This window comes from Nannobrachium achirus (genome assembly GCF_963921795.1).
Source record: "Nannobrachium achirus genome assembly, chromosome: 15".
In the NCBI taxonomy this organism is placed as follows: domain Eukaryota; kingdom Metazoa; phylum Chordata; class Actinopteri; order Myctophiformes; family Myctophidae; genus Nannobrachium; species Nannobrachium achirus.
In genome coordinates, this window is record NC_137822.1 from 22,491,128 (window position 1) to 22,503,548 (window position 12,421).

General features: G+C 41.0%; 1 protein-coding gene across 1 annotated transcript in view; it reads left to right on the top strand.

Moving 5' to 3' along the window:
• ptpn13 (protein tyrosine phosphatase non-receptor type 13) overlaps positions 1 to 11,451 on the top strand; it is a 91,546-nt gene extending 80,095 nt beyond the window's left edge. The window contains exons 36-50 of the mRNA XM_080743488.1: positions 58 to 268; positions 653 to 738; positions 848 to 903; positions 1,910 to 2,065; positions 2,417 to 2,582; positions 3,005 to 3,094; positions 3,510 to 3,598; positions 4,268 to 4,323; positions 4,422 to 4,525; positions 5,831 to 5,979; positions 6,362 to 6,452; positions 9,332 to 9,669; positions 10,602 to 10,817; positions 10,924 to 10,986; positions 11,316 to 11,451. Of these exons, the coding sequence (XP_080599614.1) occupies positions 58 to 268; positions 653 to 738; positions 848 to 903; positions 1,910 to 2,065; positions 2,417 to 2,582; positions 3,005 to 3,094; positions 3,510 to 3,598; positions 4,268 to 4,323; positions 4,422 to 4,525; positions 5,831 to 5,979; positions 6,362 to 6,452; positions 9,332 to 9,669; positions 10,602 to 10,817; positions 10,924 to 10,986; positions 11,316 to 11,393 (1,949 nt within the window). The 3' untranslated portion in view covers positions 11,394 to 11,451. The remainder of the gene's footprint in view (positions 1 to 57; positions 269 to 652; positions 739 to 847; positions 904 to 1,909; positions 2,066 to 2,416; positions 2,583 to 3,004; positions 3,095 to 3,509; positions 3,599 to 4,267; positions 4,324 to 4,421; positions 4,526 to 5,830; positions 5,980 to 6,361; positions 6,453 to 9,331; positions 9,670 to 10,601; positions 10,818 to 10,923; positions 10,987 to 11,315) is intronic.
• The last annotated feature ends 970 nt before the right edge of the window (positions 11,452 to 12,421 follow it).

The following is a 12,421-nucleotide window of genomic DNA, read 5'->3' on the forward strand; positions in this document are numbered from 1 at the left end:
ACTGTTACTCTCCTATAAAAATGCTAAACAAACAAAAAAATCTCCCTCCTCCTCCAGGCCTGATGCTAGACGGTGGCAGTGACAGTGTGTACGCAGTGTTGTTTGTGAAAGACATCCAGCCTGGTTCGGTGGCCTCTGAAGAGGGCAGCCTGAGACCACTGGACATCATCCACTACATCAATGGAGCTCCCACCCTGGACCTGACTCTGTGTGAGAGCACCAGACTGCTGGAGCTCTCTGCCAGAGACCTCACACTCAAGGCAACACGGTAGTGAAATAACAATAATCATTGTGATGCTTTGACTGTCATTCCTGCCATTAACCCATTTAGATTGGGTACACATTATTGTGTATCATTATTTTATGCTTTAACTATTGAAAAACACTCTACAAGCGCACAACGTGTCGCACCGCGATGTGAGCTTGTGGATCGGCTATTATCTCTATGAAATAAATAAAATAACTAAATGTTGAATAAAGCAACATAAGTAACTGACCACAGTTTAACAAGTGTTATAAAGTGACATTTCCCTTTAAAAGTATATAAGGCAAAGACAATTTAGAGAAAAAATGGTTCCAACATGTGGCTTTCATTTTCTTGGATAATTTCAGTTTTTAAATAATCCTTGATTCCTCTCCTCTTCCTCTCAAGGGACGGAAAGCCAGTTTCCACTGAACAGAAGAGTGTCTCTTTTTTCAACAACAACGTCAGTCCTAAGGTCTCCACCAGCATGAACGGTACGGATCACATCTGAGAAACACTGCAAATGTCTGGCATCACCCAGACTGTTCTGACACTGGCACAACATGCAACACGTCTGATGCTACTCTTTATTATGTGTTTAAGGGTATCTTAAAGGGGGAGATCAAAGAGACAACTGTCTGCCAATTTGTCCTTTAGAGGTAAGTACCACCTTGGAAGAGAATACATTTTCATTATTAACTCATATGCTGCCATTTAACAATACCTTCGTACTCTTTAACTGCCATTCGTCTCCATAGACTTCCATGTAATTCATAGTGCACGGATCATGCACACCCATGCCTAGATAATGCACCACGTGTGTCCACATTGCTCACAGCTTTCAAACAAAAAAATCCGAATGGAAATCCGTTCAGGCATTCATGAGATAGCAGCCATTATGTTTTACACTGTTGTGAGCTTGGAGGTCTGCTACCTGAGTTGTATGGGGGTTGTATGGGGGTTAAACAAGCAATTTCGCGATCGCTATCATGCCTACTAACGTTTTTGGGGTCCCAAAACATTTTTTGAATAAAAAAAAAAAAAAAATCAAAATGGCGGAAATTCTCGGGTTCCTCGGGCGTGGCAGGGAGGGACATCGCGAAATTCTCGGGTTCCTCGGGTTTGGCAGGGTATGAGTTAACGTTTCTTTTCAAATGCCTAAGACAAAGGAAAAAGAAGGATAAATGGCTCAGTTATAGGACCATCTTCTAGAAATATTACATCCATTCTATGACACAAGCTCTTTCAAATTCAAAGTGACAAAATTACCCAGATCTGTATCTGTTCACTAGTAAGTACCTGTATATGCCATATATATTTTATACCATTTTACTATTTATCTATTAATTAGTATAGCTTTTACCCCCTTAAACCAAGCACACTTTACCACATGCTTGGACCAAGCATCTGTTTAGTGCCACATTTTAATCATTATGCATGTAGATACAATTTTGAATTTACCTCAATGAATATCAAAACATTCTGGTTGACTGAATGTTACACATAGTATATAGGGCCAATTATTACACATTTGATTGAAAGCTTAATTGAATTATGAGCGCATACACGCACGCACATAACATTTAAAAATATTTAAACATCTAAGCTCTCTGATGACAATTCATTAATTAAACGTGTATTTTGTGCTGTTATGTTAATGTTAAGGAGGAGATAATTAAGCTGGAGCTGGAAAAGCCTCCCTCGGGAGGTCTGGGTTTCTCGGTCATCGGAGGGGAGAGGGGAATTTTTGTCAAGTCTATCACACCAGGGGGAGTAGCTGACTGTTCAGGAAAGCTGCAGGTTGGAGACAGGCTGCTGAAAGTGAGTTTGTTATGCATTTTGCGAGGGGGGGAATCGTACAATGTCAATGACGTGGTCATCTGTGTAAGGCTCACGCCGAATGCGTCCATGTATGATTGTCGCCCGTGTTTATTTATAAACCAGAAGGATTTGAAGTGAGTGCTGGTGATCTTGTGATTTTACCAAACTCTGTTTGAACCATGCACCTGGTGAAGGATGATTGCTCGCGTTTACTTTGCAGTTACATGGTAGTGTTATGTCTCAGTGTATATTTTTCAGTCTTTGTTGCTATCAATAATATCTCACAATGCCGTTTTTAACTTGAGGGCCTTGGTTTCTCCATCTTAACTACTGTATTCACTGTGTCTTTAGGTGAATGAGGATGCAATGACGGGTGTGTCCCACACCAAAGCTGTCACCACCATCCGCAAAGCCAAAGGTCTAGTAGATCTCGTCGTGTCAAGACCACCGGACCAAAGTCCTACCACATACCTAGCATACCTACCCATCAATATTGACAAATGCAATGGTAACACAGGTATGAACACATACCTGCCCATCATTTCAGACACTTGCAATGGTAATACAGATATGAAAACACACCCATAACAGTAAGACGCCCTAAGGGCGAGAGGCGACCTCGCCTTAAAGGGTGAGGTCACGCAGGACGGAAATTCATTCACATATTTTCCCACAATATGTCCATATATGGGCATTCCAAGCTATGGGCTTAATATTGATGACATCATGGATCTCCATATGGGCATAAAAGGGACATTAATTTGCAAGACTATAGTGTTAGAAAATAATACAAACAATATACTTTATATGGAGGTACATACTTCCTCTGCTTCATCAATAACCGCATTCCCAACCAGATCAAATATTTTCTAATGCAAAAATGACAACACTTACAAGCAAATATCATACAATCCTGTTTTGTCTTGATGTGGTTCTCAGATATCAGTGAGGACAGTGGTGTAAAGACCAAGCCTTTTACTCCCCATGACGGGCTGAAGTCTGACAGCCTCCCTATCATACCACCAACAGGTAAAACAATTACACTCATTGGAACATTAGAACATGCCGTTGATTGACCTTCATGCTTGACACCCATTCCCACTCTACCACTAGGTTTATACCATAGAGTAGACTATGGTAAAAGACTGTAAAAGATATGGACAAAGGGAACGGGTGTGAACAGAAAAAGCATTTTCAAGTCAGGATACCAATTTTACCCGTTCAGGAGAGAGATTTATAAGCTTTGATTTGATAGTGCTCCAATTTTGTCAGCAAGCATATCTTTGGTTTGTTTATCACAAACAAAAAAAGTTCAGGGAAAAAGGAATCGCTAGCTGACACCCCCAACCCCATTCGTCCCTTCCCTGCACTATTATGCTTGAGCCTCACATACTGCACATACAAAGGATACTGTGGCTAAATTGCACCTTGTTGTGTTGTACAGATTATGAGGTGGGTTCTCCAGAGCAGAGCACAGAGCTGTCGGAGGACACAGATTGCGATGGTTCATCTCTTCCTGAGGATTCCCCTGAGGTCATTAATCCATATGACATGCCTATGCTGTAGTATACAGTATCTGAGTACCGTAGTATAATATCATTATCCTCCTAGCATAATTGCCTAACTCACTCTTTGGTCAAATTAGCTCTACTCTCCTAACAATGCTGCATCATTGTGCCGTACTGCCTATGTCATAATCAGAATGCTTGTTACATTCCAAAAGGCAGAAAGTGCTTTAAGTTAACTTTTTTGACTTGGGCAGAAATGATTTTGAATGTAACAAGCATTCTGTTAATGTAAGAAGCATTCATTGGCAATAAGACAGGATGAATCATCAGTGTTAGGAGAGTAGAGTTAGGCAGATATAAACAAAGTTAGATAAACATGATTTAGGAAAAAATGTTTTATTTCTGCCTAAGTCATCTAGGTGACTTTGTTTTGTCTCTGTCTCTTTAAGCTGCACTGCAATATTTTTCACCCACTGTTTTACATGTAATTCATGTGATGTGACAAAGTTCTATTATATTCTTTCCTGAAAACCTTACAAATACGAGTTAGGAAATTATGCTATGAGGCTAACGTTATGTCAATATCCACAGTTCATTTTATTTTGTGTAAAAATGTTTTAGTCTGGTTTTTACACTCAATCTACATATCAGTTAATTTTCATTTTTTTAATACCTGGTGGTAATCTTATTCCAGAGTTCCCGGAAAGCAGAATGGAAGGAGGAGTGTGTGGATGACCCCCTAAATGAAAAGTAAGCTCTATATTAATTTGTTTTTCTTGTTCTTAAATTACTTTCTTTCTTTCTTAATGATTATCCTTAACATCCATGTGTTGTTTGTGGCTGGATAGCAGCTATCTGCAGATGAGCGCTGGCCAACCCGAGGACGATGACCTCACATGGGGCAGTGATGAGCTGCCCATCGAGAACATGAACTCCAAACAGGGAGAAGATGGTGAGACCTGATATTTGTTCTGCTCATTCGTTCTATACATCAGTTTTTCTCAAACCTTCAAATTTCAAGGTCTCCCCTTAACTCTGACAGTGTACAAATGGAACCAAATGAACCCTAACGGGTGTCATTTGGTTCCATTTGTACCCTGTCAGAGTTCCAGACTTGTATGGGTCAATTTAAACCCCCCTAAAGCAACAAACAGAGTCCCTGGAATCCACTTTGAGAGACACTGCTATACATTATCTGCACACGTTGACCAGGTACAACAAGGCTCAGCCAAGAGCAAAGGCCAATATAAAACTCTCTGGGGTATTTTTTCAAAATGCACAACTCCACCAGTTCCTTATCTGGTTGTTCCAAATGTTTTGGCACACCCATCATCAGTGGTGTAAAGTAAGTATATTTACTTAAAGGGGAAGACCACCCATTTTCAATATTGAAATATGTCATTAATATACCTTAGAGGAGTTGTGTGGGAATAGAAAAAAGGTTCCCCCCCCCTTCTGTGTTGCCTAGAACTGGAGGATTGATTTTGGGGTTTGTATTGTAAAGTACAATGTGTGATGTCATCAAGTTGTACTTTACAATACAAACCCCAAAATCAATCCTCCAGTTCTAGGCAACACAGAAGGGGGGGAACCTTTTTTCTATTTCCACACAACTCCTCAAAGGTTCCCTTTAAGTACTGTACAATTTTCAGGTATGTGTACCTTACCTGATTATTTCGAAATACCAATACTTTTACTTCGACTCCACTATATCTCAGATCCAAGTATTGTACTTTTACTTCACTACATTTACTTGACAACATAAGTTACTAGTTTCTTTGTAGATTGATTATTATTACAAAACTGCCCCCCCTAGTGGCGAAAAAAAGAACTTCTGGGAACTCAGATTATTACAAAACAACCATTAACCACTTCAGCCATATATAAATATATATATCTTCCGGCCATTTGAAAATGGCTGATCTACAAGCTCACAATGCGTTGCCAATTTGCCATGCAATGCATTGTGAGCTTGTAGATCGGCTATTTTCAAAGAGATTTTTATACATTTGAAAACTTAAAATGGGACATTCTGCATAATGAGTACTTTTACTTTTGGTACATGAAGTTCATTTTGATGGCAAAACTTTTGTACTTTTACTCAAGTGCATTTTGATTTCCAGACTTTTACTTGGAACAGAGTATTTCCTACATTGCAGTACTTAAGTAAAACACTTGAGAGTACTTTTTCCAACGCTATCCATCATTGCTTGTTGGAGTATGCTTCTCAAAATGCATTTATTTGACCCTTCCCCAGAGGGAGCCATCATCACAGAAGATGAGCTGACCTCCCTGCCTCTGGTCAAGGTGGTTCCTGATGGCCAGTACACAGGGTCCAAACTCAACACTGTGGTCCGCATGATGAGAGGACTTCTGGAGCAAAAGGTTCCACTACAAGAGTTTGAGGTACAGTATTTTCTGGACTATAAGGCGCACCTGACTATAAGGCGCACTGTCAATGAATGGTCTATTTTCAAACTGTTTTCATATATAAGGCGCACCTGACTATAAGGCGCACATAATAGACGCTACCGTTGCGTTATGCATCAAACAGATGGAGCTGTGCTAAAGGGAATGTCAATGTCAATGAATGATCCATATATAAGGCGCACTGGACTATAAGGCGCACTGTAGTTTTTTGAGAAAATTAAAGGCTTTTAAGTGCGCCTTATAGTCCGGAAAATACGGTACTCTCTTCTCATTCTGCACACAACTGTCATTGACTTTCTATTTGAAAACTTACAGGATGTAATTTGTTGTTTTTGTTTTCTAATATGCCCACTGACAGAATCTTCAAAATCTTCAGCCGCTGGACGACTGTTTAATAGGTCAGACGAAGGAAAACAAAAAGAAGAATCGCTACAAGAATATTGTTCCCTGTAAGCCAACTGCACAATTCCTGCTTTCATTATGTATATATTATGTATAAGAGCTTTTATCCAAGAGAGTAAACGGTGACTACTGACTAGTGCTTGCCGGCACATTTAAAGGGGTTATGCCAGCTTAACAGTTACTGTCACCTTAAGTCATAGTAGTAAACGGTGGGTGACTGTGGGTCACGTGGTCTCTCTGAATACACTTCGAAACTGCACGCGACGTGTGTCTGACTAACCTCGCATCACCAGTTGCATCACCAGTCTTTCCACCATCCCCACTAAAATGTATTTTATATCTAAATCTGTGTGTATATAAATTATATTTCCACACAAATGTGGTTGTTACATCAACATTGTTCATGTGAATATGTTTGTTTATGCTCATGTGTTGAGAAAAAAAACGCTAAATCACCGAGAGTTGTTATTGTCGCGTCTCCCCCGGGACCAGCGCTCTTCTGCGGGGAGAAGAGGTAGAGAGACAGCCTGTCCTGAACGAGGAGGAAAGAGCATTACTACAGCCGCGTTTCTGAAACTGTTCATTTCAGCAATGTATATATCCTCCCTCAAATCACTTATTTATACCAACATCGTCCACAATAAGTTGTTTTTTATCCTTATTTATTGGAAATATAACGCTGGTTTTCACTCTCTCTCCTCCCACTGTCTGTGACTGACTGTCTCTCTCGCTCTCTGTAACGTGATCTCTCTGTGTGGGCGGGGGCTTGGGTGTGGAGGGGGAATCACAAGTTACAACCAGGCAGGCCAGGCAGTCAATCCAATACAACACCGCGAAATTCAACATGGATGATTCACATGACAGTAGCAGCCCGGTGGGTTCTGTAACTTCTGTTGAGGATTTTTCTCCTCCACCATCGCCTCCTCCAGCAGATCTGACGGATGTTGAAAGTTGTTGTACCTGTAGCAGTGAAAGTGATGATGATGATAACGACGACGACCGCCGATATGAACATCAAGCTTTTGGTATACAACCATACATGTTCGAGCCCCTCATCGGAGCCGTAGCAGCAGCAGCAGCTGTAGAAGAACCAGAGCCAGAGATACACCCACGCGAAGGGATGCCCGCAGATCAGTGGTAGGGGTTTGTTTATAGTGTTGTACGTATTAGCCTGGGGACCCCCATAAGAATAGCTTTACAGCTCTGTAGCTCTATTCCCAACCATTTTAATTTCGAGGAGCGAGGGAGTGAAGACCTCGCGAGGTTACGTGTACGTACACACACACACACACACACACACACACACACACACACAGAGATCACGTAACAGAGAGAGACAGTCAGTCAGTCAGTCAGTCAGGCGGACGCATTGAGATCAGTGGGAGACGGAGGAGAGATAGTGAAACCCAGACCCAGCGTTATAATTCCAATAAATAAGGATAAAAAAACAACTTCTTATGGACGATGTTGGTATAAATAAGTGATTTGAGGGAGGATATATACATTGCTGAAATGAACAGTTTCAGAAACGCTGTAGTAATGCTCGTTCGGTCAGGAGTCTCAACAGGCTGTCTCTCTGCCTGTCCTCCCCGTGGAGAGGCGTGTATGTGTCTACAGGAGAGGTTGAGGCCGATCGCCCCCCGCTACCCCCGCCTCCCCGTTTTTTGCTCCCAGACCACGCCCCCGACCGTCGCGATTGGCCGGCTGTACTCTGCTGTACTTCCTGGCCATGTCCAAGGAAGGTTAGGCAGGAACAGACAACACCCGAAAGTTGGCACACCATGGGACACCGCCATGACACTTTTGGGTGGCGGAAGTGACGAAGTGCTCATAGACGCTAATGTTATTTTGGGTGGCCACCGGACGTGGCCACCCGCCACCCATGGAGCCTAGATGACGTTGGTGACTGTTCTTGCTGAGACCTTCTTTGGCCATGTCCTTGGTCCTTAATAATAATAATAATAATAATAATAACATCGATATCATGCTTTTCTGTGGGCAGTAATGCCACGCTATTCATGTGGTACAGTAATCGAATTTTACATCATTAGATGGTATTTAGCGACGGTCCAACAACAATATTGTCATTGGTCGGTCGGCTGCGTTGTAAATCACGCGCATTTTCATTTTGACAAAAGTCCAAACGTCTCCGCGTATTCAAACGTCTCCGCGTATGAGATGTGTAAATACTTTTCGCTGTACTGTACTGTACTTGTACTGTACACTGACAATAAATTGAATCTCATCTCTCTCAAACATCCTTCTACGCGTGACAGCACTAGTGCGACGCGACAACAACAGTACACACAGGACATGGCCAGGAAGTACAGCAGAGTACAGCCGGCCAATGGCGACGGTCGGGGGCGTGGTCTGGGAGCAAAAAACGGGGAGGCGGGGGTAGCGGGGGGCGATCGGCCTCAACCTCTCCTGTAGACACATACACGCCGTGGAGAGAGCGCTGGTCGCCGGGGAGGCGACAATAACAACTCTCGGTGATTTAGCGTTTTTTTTCCCAACACATACGCATAAACAAACATATGCACATGAACAATGTTGATGTAACAACCACATTTGTCTGGAAATATAATTTTAATACCCACAGATTTAGATATAAAATACATTTTCGTGTAGAGTTACTTCCTTGTTTTTAGTGACTGCTGGGGGTGAGGGGGAGAGTCTGCCCCTCAACCCGAGCAACAGCTGACCAGTACAGTATGTACAGTACATTAATTTGATTGGTTTATTGCGCAGTCCCACAATGACATCATAAAAATATTAACTTGTTTTAATATAATTTCTTAAGGTGACAGTAACCGTTAAGCTGGCATAACCCCTTTAAACAACCTCTTTCAATTTTGGTGTATTCCAGGAAGGATAGCATTCCACGTGAGTAAACATCATTCTTTGGTATACTTTTCTTTCACAGTTGATACCACTCGAGTTGTACTTGGAAAGGATGGAGGCTACATCAACGCCAACTTCATCAAGATGCCAGTGAAGGATGAGAACTTCTCGTACATCGCCTGCCAGGGACCTCTACCCACCACTCTGGGTGACTTCTGGCAGATGGTTTGGGAACAGAAGTCTAACGTAATCGCCATGATGACCCAAGAGGTAGAAGGGGGGAAAGTGAAATGCCAACGTTACTGGCCAGATACACCGAGAACAGCGGAGATGGTGGACGACAGGCTGCAGATCACGTTGGTCAAAGACCAACACTTGGACAACTTTGTCATCCGTATGATTGAGGTTAAAGATATCAAGGTGAAATCAAACTCTGATTTGCTGTTCATTTTCATATGATATCGAAAGCACAATTTATGTATTTAACATCAATGTTGAATAGCTCTATATTCTGATAGAAAGGGGTCTCCCTGTCTCTCCAGCACTATAGTAAAAGGAAAATATGTGTATATATATAATCCATTAATCCAATCAGAAGCGAGAACACACAATAAGATTTACAAGATATTATAGGATACAAAATTAAAAAGTGAAATTTGAAATGTGGAAACAAAAATTAGGCTACAAAATTGGACTTGGAACACTATACAATTGAACATAATAAAACATTTGTGTGGTTCTCTCTCTAATGATTGGGTAAAATTATCCTATCCTGAAAATGTATTTTCTGTTTACCAAAGACCTGGAGAGATGGGTAGTCCCCTGAAACTTAAAAGACACTATATAGGTGTAGTAAATAAACAAATACTGTGACACCTCCTTTAAAGGGCGAAACTCCACACTAAATAACACATTTTCCTACTTGTATTAATCCCAAATGAATGTCCATGGGGTCTATTAGGCAGAAATGCCCCTGTTGTCCAGTTTCCGCAGCAGAACCCAGCAGCCCTCACAGCATAGAATAGAGCCCATAAGCCTATCGCTTCTACACTATTTGTTGTGGTCAAAAGTGATATTATATATATTTATTTTATTTTTTTTCATGAGTGTGTTACTAGCCATTACAAAACACATCCATGCCTTGGTTATTCCACACGAGCCGCCACAGTCTCATAAATCACCACAACAAATAAAATAGGCTTATGGGCTCCACTCTATGCTATGAGGGCTTCTGGGAAAGCTGGACGACAGGGGCATTTCTGCCTAGAAGACCCCATGGACAGTGATTTGGGATCTATATAATAGGGTAGTCTGGGGTTGTCCTTTAACGTTTTAATTGTCCTCCACTCCAGACCAGCGAGGTCCAGCTCATCACTCATCTGAACTACACGGGTTGGCCAGATCATGGAACGCCTTCTCAGCCAGAGCAACTGCTGACATTCATCTCCTATATGAGGCACGTTCACCAATCAGGACCAATCGTCACACACTGCAGTGCAGGCATTGGCCGTTCAGGAACGCTCATTTGCATAGATGTGGTTCTGGGCCTCATCAGTAAAGACGCTGATGTAAGTATACCAACTTTCATTTTGATTTGAAATGGGAAGGTCTGTTTTACACGGATGAAAGTTAACGGCATCATTTGTGCTCTCTGTGATTGTGTTTTGTCTGTAGTTTGATATTTCAGATGTTGTGAGAAATATGAGACTTCAGAGACAGGGGATGGTTCAAACAGAGGTGATTGTCTTACATTTGCATTTAAAGGATCATACCATCATACTGTTGTCCTGTTAATTGCTTGTTTCAAGTCATAATCAATTGGTTAAGCACTTATGCCTTACGGACGATCTGCAAGCTCACAATGCATCGCGACACATGAGCTTGTAGATTTGCTATTTTTGAAGAGTTTAACATTTTCAGAGAAGTTTGAAAACTTTCACCTATAATGACTCAAAATAGGGTGGTCAACCCAGCCAGGCTGCTGGTATGGTCCTTCTAAATTATAATACAACGTTTCAACTATTTGATTTCAGTCTTTTGACTAATATAAATATGTATTTTTACAGGAGCAATATATTTTCTGCTATCAAGTGATCTTATATGTGCTAAGATGTCTTCAAGCAGAGGAGAAGATCTCAGGATAGTGGGGACAATGGATTATATCATGAACTTTCTGAACAGAAAAACTCAAATGGAGGACAGCTGACATGGGCAGATATTGCCAAATCACAATTCCAAGATTATTATTTTTTAATTTCCTTAAACCTTAATTTCTTGAGAGTAAATCCTAGAAGTCTATATATTTTTATGTTTTATGCTTTTCAAGTTCTCCCATCTTTGGCTGCTACGTCTCTTAATGCTTTTATGAGAACTGTTGATTGTATGTTGTCTTTATATCTACAACAGGACAAATATTTTTCTCTCCAGATTCTTGGATTATGCTAAAATAATTATGAAAATGATGAATGAATTCATATTTTATGTGGAACAAAATTATACTTATTTTGAGTTTTAAGTATAATTGATGCTGGGACTTGCCTTGACAAAATACTATGACAGTATTTGCTTTGTAAATCTATTATACAGTAATTGTTGACTGCCTTGGGTAATTAATTAAAAGTGTACATATTCATCTCCTTTAAAATTAAACTGTGGATACGTTTTAAATGTCATTAACGAAACATGTCTCTTTTGTAAATATGAGTCAAACATTTCCATGTCTTGTAACTTCAATAGATCATTGTTGTCAGGCAGAAACTGCATTCCACCTTTTCATGTTTTTCGTAAATGAATGTCCTACTTCATCTTACTACAGTGTTACACAAAAGTAGCAGAAATGGCCAATATACAAGTTTTGCTGTGTGTGTGTGTGTGTGTGTGTGTGTGTGTGTGTGTGTGTGTGTGTGTGTGTGTGTGTGTGTGTGTGTGTGTGTGTGTGTGTGTGTGTGTGTGTGTGTGTGTGTGTGTGTGTGTGTGTGTGTGTGTGTGTGTGTGTGTGTGTGTGTGTGTGTGTGTGTGTGTGTGTGTGTGTGTGTGTGGAAGATTTCCCCTCGACAGCAACGAGATGCAACTTTGTGGCCAAGCTGATCATGTACAGTATATCTTAGAGGAGTGGTTCTCAAACTTTTCAGGCCGCGACCCCCAAAATAATCATATTTGAAATTGAAGTCGT